This window comes from Pezoporus flaviventris, unplaced genomic scaffold, assembly GCF_033815535.1.
Source record: "Pezoporus flaviventris isolate CSIRO_AGI_PZ_B2104156 unplaced genomic scaffold, CSIRO_AGI_Pfla_v1 ptg000015l, whole genome shotgun sequence".
Lineage (NCBI taxonomy): Eukaryota > Metazoa > Chordata > Aves > Psittaciformes > Psittacidae > Pezoporus > Pezoporus flaviventris.
Genome location: NW_026892563.1, coordinates 14760101 through 14780227, shown reverse-complemented (window position 1 = coordinate 14780227; position 20127 = coordinate 14760101). Strand labels below are relative to the sequence as shown.

At 38.7% G+C, this 20127-nt stretch overlaps 1 protein-coding gene across 3 annotated transcripts in view; it reads right to left on the bottom strand.

Annotated features, from left to right (window-relative positions):
- The window catches only part of DSCAM (DS cell adhesion molecule), a 455521-nt gene that overhangs the window by 14608 nt on the left and 420786 nt on the right, over window positions 1–20127 (bottom strand). For all 3 annotated transcript variants that reach the window (XM_061453544.1, XM_061453545.1, XM_061453546.1), the window contains 4 exons: window positions 16036–16151; window positions 13392–13541; window positions 9445–9642; window positions 5711–6013 (listed from right to left, as the gene is read on the bottom strand). In XM_061453544.1, coding sequence (XP_061309528.1) covers window positions 5711–6013; window positions 9445–9642; window positions 13392–13541; window positions 16036–16151 — 767 coding nt within the window. The remainder of the gene's footprint in view (window positions 1–5710; window positions 6014–9444; window positions 9643–13391; window positions 13542–16035; window positions 16152–20127) is intronic.

Here is a 20127-nt window from a genome sequence, read left to right as displayed (position 1 = left end):
CATCAAGAAAGTTGATTGATATTCAAGAAATATCTCCTCCAAATTCAGTGAGCAGAAGCTCAGGCAAAAGTGCCAGGATAATAGCACTTTTCACCTAGCTTGTTCATCTGCATAGATGAACAAGGAGCTCCCAGCAAAACTCAACCATAAAGAGAGGCACAAGTAATCTGCAGGGAATATAGAGACACTGTCCAAGCACGTGGAAATGTGGTTAGTTAAGTCAAAGGCCAACTGGAATTGAATCTGGCCAGGGATGTCAGAGAAAACAAGAAACACTTCTATAAACATATATGTGACAAAAGGAAGGCCAGGGAAAATGTGGTCCCACTGTTGAATGGAGCAGGGAACCAGATGACAGCATGTGGAAAAGGGTAAGGTACTGAATGCCTTATTTGTCTCAGCCTTTACCAGCAAGACCAGCCTTCAGGAACCGCAGATCCAAGAGGTCAGTGGAAAAGGCTGAAGCAAGGAAGACATACCCTTGGTGGAAAAGGATCAGGTCAGGGTCAGGTCAGGGAATACTTGACATGTAGAAACTAGACATATATAAATCTATGGGCCTTGATGGAATGAACTTAAAATTGTTGAGGCAACTGGAAGGTGTCATTGTGAGGCCACTCTCAATAATCTTTGATTGATCATGGTGGTTGGAAGAAGTGTCTGAAGACTTGAAGAAAGCAAATGTCACTCCTATCTTCAAAAAGGAGAAGAAAGAGGACACAGGAACCTATAACCACTCAGCCTCATCATGATCCCCGGGAAGGTGAGGGAGTAGCTAATCCTGGAAACCATTTTCAGGCACATAAATAACAAGGTGGTGATCAGGAGTAGTCAGCATGGGGAAGTCATGCTTGACTGACCTGATAACCTGCTGTGATGAAATAAATGGCTTGGTAGGTTAGTGGAAGTTAGTGAACATTATCTACCTTGATCTCAGTAAGGGCTTCCGCACTGTCTCCTGTAAGATACTCATAGAGAATCTGATGAATTATGGGCTGGATTAGCAGACAGTGACGTGGATTGAAAACTGGCTGAACAGCTAATCTAGGGGATGTTCAGTGGAAAAAAGTCTAGTTGGAGGCCAGTAACTGGTGGTGTATACCAGGGGTCAATATTGAGTCCAATCCTGTTCAAGACCTTCAATAATGATTTGGATGATGGGACAGATCATACCTTCAGCAAACTTGTTGATGACATAAAATTGGGAGGCCTGGCTGATATGCCAGAAGGTCATGTTGTTGTCCAGAGGAACCTTGCCAGGCTGGAGTAATAGGCCAACACAAACCTCATGCAGATCAAGAAGAGGAAGTGCAAAATTCCTTTGGAGGAACAACCCCATGCACCAGTACACGCTGGGGGCCACCCAGCCTCAAAGCAGCTTTGCAGAAAAGGCCCTCGGATCCTGCTGGACACCAAGTTGAACATGAATGCCAGGTTGGACAGAGCCCTGGGTGACATGGTCTAGTGTGAGGTATCTCTGCCCATGGCAGGGGGTTGGAATTAGATGATCTTAAGGTCCTTTCTAACCCTAAATATTCTATGATTCTATGAGGCAGCAATGTGCCATTATGACAAAGAAGGACAGTTGTAACCTGGGTTACAATACGAGTGTTGCCAGCAGGTCAAGGGAGGTGATGTTTCCCTCAGCATTGGTGAGGCCACACCTGGAGTACAGTATCTAGCACTGTGCTCAGCAGTACATGAAAGATACAGAGTCCAGATAAGGGCCACTAAGATGATTAAGGAACTGGAGCATCTCTCATATGGGGAAAGGCTGAGAGAGCTCTGACTGTTCAGCCTGGAGAAGAAAAGGCTTGGAGGGGTGTCTCATCAATGTATATGAATACCTTATGGGAGGGTGCAAAAATGATGGAGCCAGACTCTTCTCAGCGGTGTCCAGTGACAGGACAAGAGGCAACGGGCAAAACCTGAGACACGGAAGGCTCTGTCTGAACATCAGGAAACATGTATTTACTGTGAGGGTGAATGAGCACAGGTGCCCAGCAAGGTTATGGAGCTTGCACCCCTGGAGATACTCAAAACCCATTTGGTCATGGTCCTGAACAAACTACCAGAGGTGACTCTGCTTGAGCAGGGTGAGTTAGACCAAATGACCTCCAGAGGTCCCTTCTAACCTCAACCAATCTGTGATCCTGTGATGCAATAACTTCAGCAGAAATGTAGAGATGTGTACTACAGCATAATGCATTTGGCAGTCTGAATTATAAAAGAATAACCATGACAAATATCCAAATCATTCAGAAGTCCCAGTGCATGTCTCAGATTCAGTATGCCAAAATTACTTGGTTTCCTTATTTACTATTCACAGTGACATTAGGTATGACTATGATTCCACAATTTTTCATTACAAAGTTATTGCTTCTGGCAAAATCCTTGTATTTTTAGCTTCTAGGTCTGAGCTGACTTCATAAAACTGATTCTTATTTCTTTAAACTAAATGTCAGGAAAAAGGTGTATAAATCCAGAAATCAGAAGCAGTTCTGCCTGCTGATGTGCATGTGCATCTGCAGCACCAGCTGACTGGAAGGTAAAAAACTCTATTAGAAGACTTACAGTGGGCTAGAATATGAGGCAATCAACTAGTACACATTGCTAATTACAGAGTTAGAGTTGTACATAATATGTAGAAGTTTCTGAAAAGACAGTCCTAATTCATAGTTCTAGTGCTAGAAATGATCAATTACTAAGCTTGCCTAGACATCTGATGAGCCATCCAAATATAATTCAAGGTGATGGGGTGATCAAATGTTTTGATTCAATTTCTGAATTAAAATGGTATGGAAGTTGGGAATGTCACAGCATGTTGGTGTCAGCTCCCAGAGTACAAGTCATTGAATCTTGATCACTCCTTTCTCCTCCTTCAATCAAAAAGTGTTCAGGTTCCCTACTCCTAATCATTAACCATCTCAGTTTGGAGCAATCCTGAGGTCTCAAACCTGCTGGATACAGTGGATGTGTTTGATGAGCAGGAAGATGTTTTCCCTATATAGCTACAAAAGAATCCTATGAGATGCTCGAAAAGCAAGACAACAATCAGTGACATGAGTTGGGATGCCCTCAGAAACTCACAGGAAGTTCTAAAGCCAAGCCTCAGGCGGTCTAATATTTTACTTCCTCATATCAACACTTATGGTAGCAACAAGCTAAGAAATAGGTACTATAATAACTGAGTCAGTTAGGTCTAACAAAGTCTTCACCAGTAAACTCTACTGTTACCTTTCTTCAATAAAGTTGTAGCTTTGCCATTGGGTAGATTAGTTTTAAAATGTCCCATTTATAATTTTTTCTTACAGTCTTACTGAGATGGTCTTATAATTTTTGGGGATTGTTCTGAAAAACAAATACTACTTATTGCAGACTCTTAAACTATTGCAACAATAAAAGTTGCAATAGGTAGCATTAAAGGCAGTTTGAAAAGTGAGATCAGAAATTAGGATGGAGGAGGCATGAGTTCTTGTACAATATCACTTTCAATTAAGAGATCAAGTCAGGGTAGAAGAAAAGCAAAGCATCGTGAAAACAAGTAAAAGTTGTCTTGAAAGAAAAGGAATAAAGATGTGCTAAAGAAGCACAGTCAGTGTTTCACTCAAATGTTTTCATCTACTTAATCTAAATACCTTAACTTTTAATTTCTTCTCCATATTCCCAAATGTAGAATTTGATTAATTGCATTTGAATTATTAATTACTTCCACAGATTTTCTGAAATGGTGGGTAAAAGAAGAAAGATGCCCAGTAAGTCTTTCCTTACTGATTTGAACACTAAAAATGTCTGCTGCTATTACTGAAAATTCCTTCTACCCATATGTTTTGTTTAAAGCCCTTCATAAAAGGCTTTTAATAATATATCACTCAATATTTATGATCCAACATTCAATCTGCTCCATTGGAACACTATTTTTTTCAAGGTATTGAAGCTAAATATTAATTTTACAATATATTTTATTTTTTGACTGTAAAGGAAGGCTAATCAAAAAAAAAGCAGGTAATAATTCAAGCCATTTAAACTGAGCTGAAAAAAGTTACCAGTATGTAATTCACTAGAGGGGCTCATACGATGCTCCAACATGGGAAGCTTTTAACACAAGCACAGACACCAAAATTTGGTGTTGTATACCCTCAAGAAAATAATTTCTATATGGAATTTATTAGAATATTTCCAAATACTAAATAAGCATAAATAATGTATTTGGAACATGAAAGAAAGAGAGTAAGCTATTAGTTAAAGAAATGATAAAAAATGCTTGTTGACTGGAAAATGAGAGCTGCAGTTTTCTACGTAGCTGAGAATACAGATGCTTCCCTTTGGCAGAGCAAGGGCAAATATTTATCTTACTTTTTTGAGTTAGAAATGAAAAGTATTTCTATCTTTATCTATTTCTACAGCTCCTGGGTTTGTGGTTCTACTCTATGACTACACAGAAATTAGTGATTTCTCTCACTATTTTATTTTTCCTCTTATCTATCTGTATGACACACTAATTTCCTGCCTTGTGCGTTGTAATTTTCTGCCTTTGCTTGGTCTTTTTCTTTCCATGTTCCTTTAGCCTTCTCTAGCAAAATTGTTCATTATTTCTTTTCAGTGTTAGGTCCTGCTTTTGAATGACTTTCCTAACACCACTGTCCATCTTCCATTCCTCTGCCCTCCATTTATGGTGTATATTAAGCAAAAGACTATACTTCATTCACTACTCTTTTTTACATATATAAACATTACTGATTACTTTGTGTCTATGTAATAGCTCCACCCACGCTAGTAAAGTAAACTAAAATAATATAAAAAAATAATGTTTGGAAAAAGCACACAAATATAATTATGCCTTTTTCCCATTTGAATCTTCCTTCACAATGTCACATCATGTATTCTGTAGCAAAGACTGACAAATTTTCTGAGAAGATTTTATAACGTATTTGATCTCAGAGTACCACAGGTAATCTACCTATGCTATTCTGCACCAGGATATCACTAGAAGCAGCATTATTTGTGAAGTAACGATTTGATTGAGCGCAGTAGATAGATGTCCTTCAGGCACCTTCTGTCACTAAGAAGTTGGAGTGTGTTTAAATTTGTCTGAAGGTAGAAGGCTCCATATCCCCTGAGCTATTGCACTGTCTCAATTTTCTCTATTTTTTATTCTCCCCCCTTTAGATAATCTTAGTTTGATATTAGGAGAAGTCAAAGGAAGAGTATAACAGCTTAAGAACTGAAGGGTTATTACATCTTTGACAAGCTAAAAGGCAGAAGGGATAGTACGTCTCCTACAATTTGTCTTTGTGAACTATTCCGATAATAAACCTTTGCTCTCAAGAGCAAAGTAGAGTATTGCTGTAAGACACTTTTTATTGGTGGATGGTTTGAGTTGAAGATGGGCATATGTACCCACATGCATATGGTCTTATTTATCCCAGAAGGGTCTATTGCCTAATGGCTACAGCAGTAAAAGAGTGGATTTGATGGCCTAGACAGTCCCCTTCTGTTCCTAAATTCCAAGTTCCTAATTTTTCTGTATGTGGGAAAATATATGCATATCTTATATTAGCTGGGACAAAAAGCAGTTATCTCTGCAAGTAGTTATAGGATGTATTGTACACTATCTTTCTTCCTTCCTTATACCCGCTCCTGTTAACCAGCCTAGGCATGGGGTGAAATGGTCAACCCAAGACCCAAAATGTTACCTCTAATGTCTCACCTGGTCGATGTGCCTTTGGAACTGCCATGTTCATCACTCGCCCTCCATCCTGAGGTTTGGGAGGGGATGCGGTAAACCTGCAAATCCCCGACTCTGATGGTGTGCTTGAGGTCAGGCTGTCTGTGTAGTCATTAGTCCCTGCCGTGAGCTGCTCCGATGATGTGTCTGATATGAAGCATTCTGTAATAGTGAACTTGGCATGTCTCAGCTGCTCTTCCATTTTTGCGTGCTCATATGCTCTCGCTAGCTCTTCGTAGGTAGAGGAGGCACTTTCTGTGGAGACCATGCTGCTTCTTGCTCGATCTAAGCATCAGGAATATACACAATGGGAGAAAGAAAACATCTGCACAGTCCTTTTTGGAAGAAAAGCTATGGAAATGATGTTTTTTCTTAATAAAATGCAGAGCCCTTGAAGTTATCAAGGTGATTTAAATGAGTCTGCTTCACTGTAAATGTCTGCACAATTTTTAGTTTAGCCAGTTACTTGATAATTACAGATAATCTAAAGTGAAGTTTAGTCTGTTAGTGGCATTATGAAGCTTAGCATTAAATTCACGGTTTAGAAGATATAACCTTTAATACACGAAAAGGGTTACTTTTTTAAAAAACAAGAAATAATTTCTCAAAAAATAAAAGTTAGAAACCCACAAAACAGATTTAGCAAAATAAGGAACAACTTCTTTAAATGATCTTTTTAATGCGTCTCAGATACATTTCTGTGAGGTGATGTGTAGGTGAGAGAGGATGGTCTTTCTGTACCTTTTTCAGTCTTGCATCTTTTTATTTGAGAAAGCTTTAAGGACAAAGGTCAAATATAAAGGCATTGTCTCTCTAGACACCAGGTAAAATACTAACTCATTTCATTCAGACCAAAGGTCTTAAGAATGCAGTACTTTGGCAGCTATCAGCCTGCAGTAATTCAGGTGCTTTTTTCAGCGCTGCTGAAGCTAATGGGGGCTTTATATTCGACACATAGGCTATTGTGACCTACAAGCTGTTCTTTTCTGCTGATGAGTTTCTGAGACTATCAATATTCCTTAAACAACACTACTATTGAAAGTGTAAATGGCTACTGATACATTAAAAAGTCTTCTGTAAACGCAGCGCTCATTTCTGTGGGGACGAATCACTGCTCTGTTGCACCCATTGCACTTCTACTTTAGTGGGCTGGAAAAGCAGAGGACTTTCCGAAGTTCCTTGGCCAGAAGTCATGTTTCACCACAAGATCTGCACAATTTCAGACATTATTGGAGATGTTCAATAAACAGACCCAATGTAATAGCTAATTCATAAAAATGGGACTCCTATAGCAGCCAGAGGCAACTGTGTTGTTATTGCAAATCTTTATCTTTTTTATTATGTGCTATTGTTTTCACTCTGCACAAACAACACCACTCCTGCCACTTGTAAATAGGACCATACATTATTTAAAATGACAGGTACTTTTATGATCTCCTGTAACTTGCTTAAGTTTTTGAGCTGGCCAATACTTAGCCTAGGCGTTTTAGTGTTGTAGGTGTTTTGTTTTTTTTTTCTTTGGATTTTGTTTGTGGTTTTCTTTTGTTTTTGTTTTTTGTTCTCCTCCTTTCCTTCCTCCCCCTGCTCTCCCCGGATGTTTCCTCCAGGAAACATCATTCTGCTTTCACAATTGAATTGTAAATGAGACAAAAATTATGTCTTTCAAAATTTCTGAATGCTTGGAAAGTCCTGGAAGGCCGCAGTTCCACAGTGCCACAGAGCAGGGTCTGTAAATATGATAATCACGCAAAAGACCTGTTTGGTCCATGAAGCTTGGTACCTTCAACTTCCCATATCTCATGCACTGGGGACACTATTCCTGCAAGAATATGCTTTAACACCTACTTTAGATTTGCTGAGAGCTCATCCAAACCCAGGTTGACCTTCATGAAACCTAGATTCATCAGAAAATTTCTAATGGTTTCTAGTTAGAACATTTGAACATAGTTACAGCTATGAACTGCTGCAATACATGTCTCCTAAGCGTAAAACCTACTGCTTTGTAAATCTGGAATTGTTTTGATAAGAAGTGATAAATTCTGCCAAATATCCACTGCGTCAACTAGATTCAGAAATTTGAACTCCTTATTGGAAAAGTGATCAAATATACACATTAGTTCAATTGATGTCTGAATATACAATTTGGCTACCTTTGTTATGAAGTTTATTTGGAAATTTTAAACTTCTGATGTACTTAGATTAAACTAACTCTATTCTTTTCCCAGAAACAAAGTGGCATAATAGAGCTACATTTTGGCCAAAGAATCATGTTCTTAAGCCTGATTTAAAGCTTGCTATCCCTTACATAAATCACTTCATTTTCAAGGGTAAACACAGAGTAGGAAAGTAGCCATGTTAAAACAGATTATACAGTCTGTTTACAAAATTGCATGTAGTTTGCTTATTAAACCACATAGCTAATTGAAATCTCTGCCCTTTGCCGTGTGCATTGGAAAATATCCTTGCGTCACAAAATGTTGGAGCACAAGAAAGTGAAATATGGAATGTCTACAAAAAGTGTATAATTTTGCTGTATAGCTGTTAGAGCTGGTTCTTAAAGCCTTATGATAATTCTACCTGAAGAAATCAGGATGAAGCGCAACAGCTGGCTAGAGGTGTCTATTGAGCGCCATTGCCCTGTGGAGACAACATAGGTTCTTAAACTTGCAAGTCTTGCAAGTCTGCAAGTTTAAGAGGAAGAATTGTGAAAAGACAAGAACCCTAACCTATAAATTAGTGGATGTAAGGTAAGTCAGATGCTCACTCTCATAGACAGTTTAAAAACAGTCATACTGTTTTGCATGGTGAAAGTCCAATCACATCTACTGCTTTTTAGCTCTAATGCAAAGCGTTTTCATGTATCATACACTTTCACCCTAAAATCAGGATAGAAGGCAGGTAATTCCTTCTGAGGAGGGCAGAGTAAGCCTGGATTCACTTCTGTCAGGTATACGTTCAAATAGTATTTTACCTTTCTTTATATTTAACCTTTATTAGGTTTACTTTGTGACTGCTCTTCTGCTTAATCATTTACTCATTTATTTGTCTTCTTACATTTGTCACTTGCTCAGCATAGGGCAGAGGAGAAATCTTTTTTATTCAGCTACAATTGAATTTATATTGTGAAGACATCAAGAAGAGATGAAGACTGCAGGCAGAAAACGTATTCAGTGTCTTCCTACTTATCATATAGAGGAATAAAACCTATGCTGTTTCTCAGGAAAGTCAGAGCTAGCTGTTGCAGTATTCAGTGATATCGTCTTGGACTCTAATTCCAGATTTTTCCCTCTCATGGTTTTTGTTTTTTTTTTTTGTTTTGTTTTGTTTTGTTTTTTTGTTTGTTTGGTTTGTTTTTGTTTTTGTTTTTTCCCCTGCTTAGAATAAATGCTGTGAACGTACTACATGAATGGGAAAAGGAAAATACTAACCTCAATGAAGCTCAAACCTTAAAACCATTCTGCCTATGACTCAGGCATGTTCTTGGCTGCTAATACTGCCCCTTTCTGGTCAGTGCCATTTCATGCAGCAAACTCTCCTACTTTTTCCTTCAGATACAGAAGTACAACATTTCAACTACAGGAAAAGATTGCCATCATTATTTTTCAAAGACCCCAGTATGCATGTGTGGCATGAGGAACCACAGGCACAATATTTACTGCCATTAGCAGCTACTGCCATCCCATTCTCACAGTGCAGCCCTGCGGAGAGCCCCGTACCTGTGTCTTGTGAGGGGCTGACGCTGTAGCTATCGCTTTCCTTGTCCACTGACCCTGTTGGTCTGGGTGTGGGCAGCCTCCAGTCTGTGGTGAGGGTGTGAGCTGATATGGTGGGGTGAGGTCTGTTGAGGGTCCACTGACTAGCGTAGCGGTTGCGAGCTGTGGGTCCAGTTTTGGCACTCCTCCTTGTGGTAGGATCTATGATGGAGAATAGAGAGAATCTTTGCCACTAGACTCTTGAATAGATAAGGAAACAAGCCTTGCCAGAAAGGGATGGCCACTGAAATCATGTGGGTTAAAAAAACCCTCAGAACATTTTTGGGGGGTGGAAAAATGAACACTGAAAGTGCTTTTCATTACCAAACTGCTCTTGCTTTTTTGAAATACCTGCTTTCTAATGAAACCATACATTTAAAAAAGAGTGCCGCTGAAGAGCTGAGAGACCCACCAATCTCCCATTGACACATTCAGTATCCCTTTACTCCAACATAAGCAGTTTTCCAATACCAAACAGACATAAGCATGTGAAAGAGCACAAGGCAAGTAGATCTAGCTGGAGATTTCACAACACATCTCAGGAAAAGCCAAAGGTAAATTACCAGCATAGATAATGTAGAAACACCCTCAGCCAGGTATCTAGTCTCAGTTTGTAAAAAAACATATCCTAAGCAATGTGGTGACATAATTTCCTATTCTGAACATTTTTACTAATACTTTTACTGTATTATGGTATTAATCATCTACAGATTCCCTCTTTTTTTAACAAGTAGCCAAGACATAAAACATAACCTGTAATAGTCCCAACAAAGCCTCAATAGGAACAGGCTGATAAAGATTTGTCTGTTTAAAATAAATACATAAATTTCTTAAACTTTAAAAACCATCTGCTACTTGTTGAAGGTCATCAGTGTTTGATGTTTTATTTTTTATTATCCTGGAGATAATACGGTGACCACAAGAGTAAAAGCAAACTATGTGCCAAAATTGACCTCAATTTTGTTAACAAATAGCTCTTCTGCAAAAGTGAGTCTTGCACTCCCTAACACAGCAAGTACAATAGAAAAATCATTATGTGGCAAACAGAAAGTGACTAAATCAGCACTGAAGTATTTATCTTCAAAGCTTCTAAAAGGATATTATTAACGATGGTGAGAAAGTGTATTAGAAATGAAAAATTCAAATCTATTCAAACATTCTTTGACATTCAAATGGTGAAGTTGTCAGTCTTTGAGATAAGAGACTTTAGCAGAAGCAATTTAAAGAAAAAAACAATACCCAGATAATGACACTCAGCACTGCTTCTGCCTGAGCATTCCCAGTAAGTATTTTTATTCTGCTGCTACAAAGAATCAAGGTATTTATTTATAAATACCAGCTATGGTCTGATCCTTCTCCCGTTTCACATCTTCCCCCTACAGCAGTGGAAAAATATGAAGCCGGTGCCATTGATAATTGATCCTCTTGGGAGTGCAACACATAGTTGCCTCACATGGTTAATATCCAAAAACACACTTGGCATGACCTGACCTGCCTGTCAGTGTAAACCACTGCTTGTAACAGCTGTGGAAAGTTGGCACAGGGCTGTCATGTAGCCAAAAGTGAGACTTATGCCTGCTTCGAGAGAAGTCATGAAGGACAGAAGAAGAGTGCTGCTAGAAAAACTCTGCACAGTGCTGGGTCTGGCTGCTTGGTCTGCATAAGAGAAGGACTGGAGAGATTTAATCCAGGTATATAAATACCTGGAGGTGAAGTGCAAAGAGGACAGAGCCACGCTCTTTTCAGTGGTGCCTAGTGACAAGATCAGAGACAACAGCCACAAAGCAAAATGCAGGAGCTTCCCTTTGAAAATCAGGAAACACTTAACTGTGGGGGTGGCTGAGCACTGGCGCAGGTTGCCAAGAGAGGTGGTGGAGTCTCCATCTTTGGAGTTATTAAAAAGTCACCCAGGTATGGCCCTAGGCAGCTGGCTCTAGCTGACCATGCTTTAAGCAGAGGTGGTGGACTAGCCAGTGCCCAGAGGTCCCTTCCAACCTCAGCTGTCCTCTGATCCTGTGACTCAGTGGGTTTTTGTCAGGAATTTGAAGGAGGCAGGAGAGCACACAGGAGGTCATTGCTCATCCTGTTGAGCATGTGCTGAGCAGTAGCTCTGCACCAGCTGTGCTGTGCTTGCATAAAAGACCCTGTAGCACAGATGCAGCAAGCTTCAGAGCTGCCTGTGTGATGGAAAACAGCGTACATCTGGTGCCCTGGTTGTTATGCCAACTCTGCTGTCATACGCTGAAACACAACTGTAGAGAGCTGAGGTGAGCAAGACAAAGGTTTAGGGAGCATACCTCTTTTATAAATAAATACAAACAAACTAGAGAACAACTTAAAAAGTTCTGCAAGGGAATATTTGTTCATAAGTGAGCATGAGTGTGATCAGAATGGATTATCCATAACCTCTGAGGCAGCCAGCTGGTCACTTCTCCCCTCTCTACAAGAGAAAGCCGTGGGTCTAGACAAAATCTCATAGTCCAGCCTCTGTCAAAGCTATATTAGGGTCTTAAATCCAGACAAGACTACCTAAAAGTCTCTGAACCAGTCCTGTGAGGTGCTGCAATCAGATCTTTACTGCATAATAAAAGCAATGGTGGATTTCTACTTCCAAAGTTGAGCTGGACATAGATCGTATTCTTAGACATGAGTTAAATCCAAGTGTAATTTGAAGGATGTCTCTCCCTGCCTTCAGTAAAATGAAGCAGATAACTGCACAGAGGAAAGACATTAGGTATATGGAAGGTGCTAGTGCTATAAAATGCTGTGGTACGATACAGGCATGTAATTTAGGGGTGGTGCCTTTTTCCTTATTAAAAAAGGCAGTGCTGGAAAACAATGGAGAGTCTGTCATTTACTCAGTCGTGATCTGCCAACCTAGTAAAAATGATCTGATGATATTTTTGCTCTTGGAGAGCAGGCTAGCCAGCATGTACGTGAACTAAAGGAATGAGACAGGAGTGGTACCAGAAAGAAAACAAATATTGTATTTTCTAATTCAAATGCCATGACTCTCCATAGATGAAAAATGGTGGTACTAATCTAGTCCTCAAGAAATAACTACCCATATGTTAAAACTGTCAGAGTCAGAAAAGCAACAAAGACAGGACTAGAACAGCTACCATTTATAACAACTGGGATGGAAATGGAGGTGAAATTCAGATTTTTCAAATAATCTGTATTCTAACAACTGATCTTTCAGCATTTATGTCCACTGAACTCACCAAGTAAACAAATTCTGAAATGGTCAGTGAATAGAAAAATTCCAAGAAATTTTAGAAACTGCACACTGCTAGTGAACTACACTTTGATAATATTACTAACTCATACGTATTCCTCACTTTTATAGATATGGAACACATTTATAGGAGAAATAAGAAGACAGTTTATTAATTTATGATAGCATTTTAATCACTGTAAGAATAACTAAGCATTAATATATCTGGGAAAAGTAATTTACCATAACTAAAACTGGAAATACAACTTTTCAGAAAAGCAATAATGAGAAATTTATTTCTCGACCGATGGAGGGAAGGAGGGAAGGAGGGAAGATGTATTTTGAAATACAATAAAGATTAATCACTGAGAAAAAATATATTAGACATTAAAAGCCATTAAGTTAATTTACCCCATAAATTCCAGATATGAAAATCTAGCATGCATTTGGTTCAATGAAAGCCAGGTGTGAATTATTTCAAATTACACCTGTATTTCCTATGCATATTCAATTTTTACCATATTGAATTACGAAATGCAATTGTATAAGAAATGTTCTCTGCTGACCTAAATAGATTTCTTTCAACTTTCAGACTGAAGAAAAAAAAAACATGAGGATGCAAATGCAGCAGAACAGTACTCATTTTCTTAATAGCTTTCTCCTTTTCAGATAACATATTCTCTTATATGCTTACTTGTTCCTGGTCGGGCATCAGAAACATCCACTAGTGGTCCTGTAGCTTGTGACACAGACTGGTAATGTACCGTGTGGGTGACAGTCAGTGACTTTTGTTTAGACGTCTCTCCAAAGTCAGCATCAGTGAGCAGGACTGTTGATCTGTCATCTGTAAGTAAAAAAAATCCCATTAGATAATGAGTAATGAATTCGGGGTTTTTCTTCATAAAAGCTTCCCAGCAAGGCTCCAGATTTATTTTCATCTTGGCGCCACCACTGACAGGTCTATTTTCTCTGCAGGTCTCAAGATGGCTTTGAAGTGTGTACCACAGCTTGGGAGGCTCTGGGTTTAAACTCAAAGTTCATACAAAACTAAAGAATAAGTGTAATTTTCATGTCTGTTGTGATTTCACCTTAGAGATGTGCAACTGAGACAGACTGTTAAGCACCCTTCCAAAAAGCTACTTTGTGTGTAATTATTTTTGGCCCTAAATCCTTCTTTCCATTCTTCTGAACACTGCCCTCTTCCTTTTCATTTTCAGAAAGCTCAGCTAAACCTTTCAACAGCATATTTATTTATTTTTATTAATATGATTAGTAATGTTCTCAGTGAAATTGCCCATGTCTTCCCAAAAAGAGGTTGATAGGTTTCTAACTACCCCTCTACAAGTCAGCTTTTTCTCCAGAGACAGAATATTGTGGAAGAGATGGCCATGACCCAAGACAGTTCTTAGGGATCTGCTTATTTTCAAGTATGTGAGTACTGTAGTGAAAACCTTTACTGCTGCATGGTTCTGCTGCCTACCGCTTCCCCATGGAGTAAGATACATTCACCAGATTTCTACTCTGACCTTGATCCCTGCAGAGAGCCAGTGCTATATAGCACTACTATTTTTTTTTTTTTTCCAGTTGTGATCTCTGTATTGTATTTCTTTCATGCCAAAGAGGAAAGCGGTCCACTTGATCATAGAAGGTTTAACAGCAATAAATCTTGAACTTTGTGCTTGCAGAACACCTATTTGGATACTATCAGACTTCCTTTTGCATTCTTTACAGTCTTTTCATCCATCCATAACAGTAATAAAAGCCACAAGAAGTTCATGTTATGCTATGCTACACTACACTATGGTATGCTACACTATGTATATATTTGCAATGTATTTCTAAGGGCAGCAGTGGGGCTTCTGTGCATTTACCAGTCAGCAGAGGTTGATCCTCCTCTTCTAAGCATTTCTTAGCTTTGTTTTTTTTTTAACTTGACAAGACACCATTAAGGCAAACAGTTCTGCACAATAACATAACTAGCATTTTTTACCCAAAGAAGGCCATAAACAGAATGAGCATTATGAAATCGAATTACTCTGTCTCTGGCAAAATATGAGCTCTTATTCAGGTTGGGAATAAAGCCTCTTGGCAGTAAACTATGTCAAAGACCGCCAAAGTGCCTCCTTAGTCTGAGTGCTGTGTAGAGAGCTTGCTATTATCAGGCACTGATCGCATTAACATAGTCAAGGCACTAATGGTATTTGTACTATAACTTCCTATTTTTCAGCAACTAACTCAAAAGTAAAAACTGTCTTTAGGATGAAGCCTGGCACAAAAGACTGCATCACAGAGGCAAACTTTGTGAAGGTCAGATCAGCATTAAAAAAATATCTTTATTTCAGGTGAAGCATGGGCCTTCTTTTCAAATCTGCAGCACAAACTGAAATGTTCCCTGAAGCCACCCCCATACCAGACTAACAGCAAATGTGACGGGGTACAGGGCTAAAGCAGCTTGTCTCTTCCCAGTGTGGGCATGGATGGGAGACGCAGAGATGCTGATCCCTGCTTGCAGAGTTTCCTCTTCAGCCACACCATCCCTGAGATACCGTTACATTCTCAGCCATCACAGGCTTCTTCTACACAGATTTTGATCCAAAAAAAGTTAGCAGTCTAACAAGAACAGTCATTCTGAAGGGTCTTGCCACAGCGTGTACCCACACAATCATGAGATCAGGTTATATTTTTATTCTGTTGAGATTTCAGACACGCTGTGTTTAAACTATTTGGAAAAAAAAACCACCACCAAACAATTCTGTTTTTTTTTTTTTTATGACAGTTCAGCTATGTGCCAGACACATATGAAACCTTGTTGTTTTTTGTTGTGTGAAACAGTTTAGATTTGAATTTTACATAGATACACAAAAGTTGAAAACTGATCATAATGTTGAAATGCCACCGGCTATAGCAGGTGGATACAGTATGCAATATGAAAGTTCCAGAAGCTGGCTGTGGCAAGTCTTTAAATATCAATATTTTAGTTTCAGAATTTCATTTTCCTTATAAGTAATGCCAGTGATCCAACTGCCTAGTCAGAGCCAAGTGGGAAATCAAAATGAAAATCATAAAACTGCCAGTCTTCATTTACATTTCCTTCAAAACAGCTTCTTTTTCCTAATGTCCTGCATTATTTTAAATACTGTACTGAGATTGCTTAAAGTGCAAAATGACTCAAAGGGGAGAAAAATATCAGTTTTTTCTTTTCAGTTGGCTGAAAAGAAGAGCTACTTTGTAGCTCTTTTTTCTTCCTATGTGCAGTGGGGAATATGTGTGGGTAAAGGAAGTCCACCTACAAATGCCTGTTACATTAACCATTGAAAACAATCCCAACAAGAGTTTACCAATGGTCTCCATTGTGTCCCTCTCCTCAATCAGTAGTTGTGCTCTGGGAATGTCTATGTGCATCCTCAGTGTTTGCTGCTGCTTATTAAGCGTATCCGATGTCCTGGTGTTCTTGCTAAAAACAAAAGAGAAGTAAACACATTAACATTAAGCCTAAATGATGAGATACTTGCAAATGTCCTCATTTAAAATCAGTCCAGCTCAAACAAAAAATATTACCAGTGGATGGTATTAATTCATTGCACATGACAAGCAGCTAGATGAATGCACAGTGTTGAGGGATTTAGACAATTCTTTATCAGTTAAGTATCTCCTGAATATTTTGTATCATTTGCTTCAAGAGTTGTCATAAAAAAATAATTACTAAAAACACTTTGCACGATGGACCTTTTCTTTCATTCCTCATTAATATGAATAAAGAAACACAAAGCTGCTCAAATAGGTTAGTAGGAAAATGATGCCTTGAGTAATTTCTAATTGTTTATTTTTTTTTTAACTTTTTTTCATTCAATAGAATCCAAATACCACTAGAAGTGGTAAATGAAAAGGCAAATTAATAACTAGGGTTTCTATTAATAAATTGCATAAAATAAATAAAGGTTTTAGTCCCACTGATGTTCCAAGACTAAAATTGTAAGTCTTATCTACACTCATGGATTATTTGCTAATTGATTGATGCAATATTCTAAAAAAGAACATAAACCAATTATTCCATCATCATGCAAATTGAAACAATTTCATTTTGAAGTTTGTGTACCAGAAAATGACTTCTTAAATAAGCTGTCTACTGAAAGCAAATGAAAATGGTTAGTAAAATTGAGTGCTACAATCATTTCTAGTACAGAGCTTTCAACAAGAAACCTTGAGACTGCACTAAAATCCCAGGAACTTTTTGCCCTTTTAGATGTAATTACTCTTTGGAGGAGAAAAAACATTTGCAAATACTTCCTTATGCAGGGAGGCTGTGTAAAATTAAGATAAATCAGCCTGTAGTGTGATCCAAGTGCTCACACTTCAAAGAACTTTAAAATCCAAGTGGAGGCTCATTTTCTAATATAAAGTATCTGTAGATCACAGATAACTCTCTTTTGGCAATGGATTATTTTTGTTAATGGAATCAGAAGAGGACTATTAACCCGCTTGATGAGCTCGCTTCTTCCCTGACCATGAGCCTCTACATAGAACATTAATGCATGTATGATTAGCCCACATCTCTTGACAATTTGCCTTAACTTTCTGTTGTATCTCCACGCGAGAAAGACATAAGTTGCAGGTTTAGAGTTTCCCCTAGAGTCCTTTTAGGTGGAATTTCTGTGGTCTGTAATTCTGCTCCAAATCCAAGAGTGAGATCTTCAAGTCACACAGGCACACCTTTCTGGCTGATTCTGGCTTTCTGTGCTTTTGCGTTCCCCAGCATTAAGACTATATATGCATCTCAAATTTTAACATCTCTGTCTTTACCTAGGGGGTTAGGTGGTATCATTGCCATCATGTACGGCTGGATAGCTGATATGCATTCAAATAGCCTACAACTGGCGTTTCATTTAATAATTACGGAAGCAAAATATAAAGAGAGCTAACCAAAGGCTGCCAGATTTTTCTCCATATATAATCAGTGAAGACTAGTAGTCACAGTGGTTTATTAAGCACATGAATTTTCAAAGATGTTTAGGATCCTAAAATGCAGATAAATTCCACATTGACATTCTCAAAGACTCTGCAAAATCTCTGCATTGATTCAATGCCACTCTCTTATTGGTTCCCATTCAAGTTGCTGAAATGCTAAGAGAATTAGAGACTAATATATTATCTTCATGCCAAATATGCTTGAATACATGTCCTTGAAAAGTTGTATTACTTTGGGCTTGCTCAAGATCATAGAGCAAACCTGTGATTAAGTAGGAACCCGAATTTCTGAGGTCCACTTTCAATTCATAATCAATAATTCAATAGTTGCAGGCTACATGAATGCAATCAGACACATACAAAATTTGTGCAGTACATAACTGAGTCTAATAAATTCATCATTGCACCCCTCCTTTGCTCCAAGAAACAGGAGACAAAGGGATTAATTCCTCAGAGAATGCAGATCCCAGAATCCCAGTGAGATCTAGCAGCTTTTCTGCAGTACAAATACTATACATTCAGATACATTATGCACAGAAAGTATTGCACAAAACCTATTTTTTGGACCATGGGGAGCAGGAGGACAGTTCCCCAGTTTTCAGTTATTCTGCTCACCTGTTAAGAGAGAATTCTGAATCCCACTTTTGGCTCCAGGGATAGTTTTATGCAAAGTAAGTTTGAAGGTCCTTCAAGCTAGAACAGGAATACAAGCCTCTCTATATCACAAAAATTCCTCACTATGCTTGAGAGCTGTTCCTTGTTTTGTGTGATCTCTGTCCCCTTCATTACTGGCCTAATTAATTCTTCTGTATGCAGCAGCATGGTGACATGGAGCGTCCAAAAACAGAACAGAAAACTGGCAGTAGCAAGAGGGTTGCTGCTGATTAGCATGCCATCTTTTCTGGCTCAAGGAATTTTGAATTATTTTCTGCAGAGGTCCATAGCTCAACCTTCAGGTTATAAAATCCTACAGTGCCAACAGCAATTAAGTGCCACTAGGACTTGGCAGTGAGGCAAAGATTTTTAGTATTGCAATTTTGAAGTTTGATGCCCAAGGATTTTCTAGCCTGGGAAAATTCAGGAATCAAAGTATTATAACAGCCTGGTGAATGAGAAGCTGTCCTGGTTTTAGCTGGAACAGTTATTTTTTTCTCCTTCTTAGTAGCTGGTGCAGCACTGTGTTTTGGCTTTAGTTTGAGAACAATGCTGATAACACACTGATGTTTTAGTTGCTGCTAAGTAGCACTTACCCAGATCAAGGACTTTTCAGTCTCTCATGCTCTGCCAGTGAGGAGGGGCACAGGAAGACTGGAGAGAGCAGAGACAGGACACCTGACCCTAACTAGCCAAAGGGGTATTACATATCACAGCACGTCATGCACAGTATATAAACTGGGGAGAATTACCCAGAAGGGATGGATCACCGCTCAGGTTGGGCTGGGTATGTGTCAATGAGTGGTGAGCAATTGTATTGTGCATCACTTGTATTTATTGTTTGTTTTCCTTTTCCCTTTTAGTTTTATATTGTCTCCACTTGTTATTTCCCTTATCGTTGTTGTTATTATTATTAGTAGTAGTTCTATATTATAATTTACTTGAGTGAAAATTACTGTAAGCACAAGACAGGGTTAAACCTATCAAGCTAGTTATGCTAAGGGATTTAATATGGTTCTCTCTTAACCCAAAGTCATTCTGGGTACTTGGCAGAGAGTCAAGCTACGTCACAATTTCCCATCGTCCAAGCTGGTTGTTGTAGAAACATATGGAAAACTAAATCTTGTAAGTAATCAGCTTGACAGGAATATCTGTGGAGAAAAGATTCCTTGCCTTGTGCTCAAAATTTGAAAAGTCAGTCAATAACTATACTGATTCACAGTGAAATGTTACAAAGAAGTTGGCTGGACCCACCCAGGAGAAACATAAAAAAAGCCGTGATTGTATAACAGGAGACATTTTTATTTGTGAGTTTAAGGTATCGGCAACAAGTTGGGCAGCTGCCATTAAACTGCTAAATTCTGGGGCTTATCCTGTGTCTCTTTTTGATTTACACAGCCAAAGTCAGGGACTTTCAAAGCAAAGAATAAAGCTCAATTCTTAATCCACTTTACAAATGCTCACAAAAATCTCCTCAAAGGAGAAGCTCTTTCCATTTCTCACACCTTCCTACCGAGCAGGGAATCATCTTTTCTGCTCTTTATCCAATACTTAAACAGCAAGGCACAACCCACAGCAAACCCTAATTCTTGATATTTGTATCACAGTGGATTTTTGTGAAATCAGAAAGATATAAACTATCAGGAAATTTATACTATATGATTATTGCGTTGGAGAGAACTTATTATCCTTTGATTATTAACATGCTAAATCTTCAGGAACATCTGGTGATTGTGGGTAGCTCAGGTTTCCATTGCAGGTGTTTCCCAGATTTATCACAAGTGAGAGAGCATTTTACCTGTAGAAAGCAG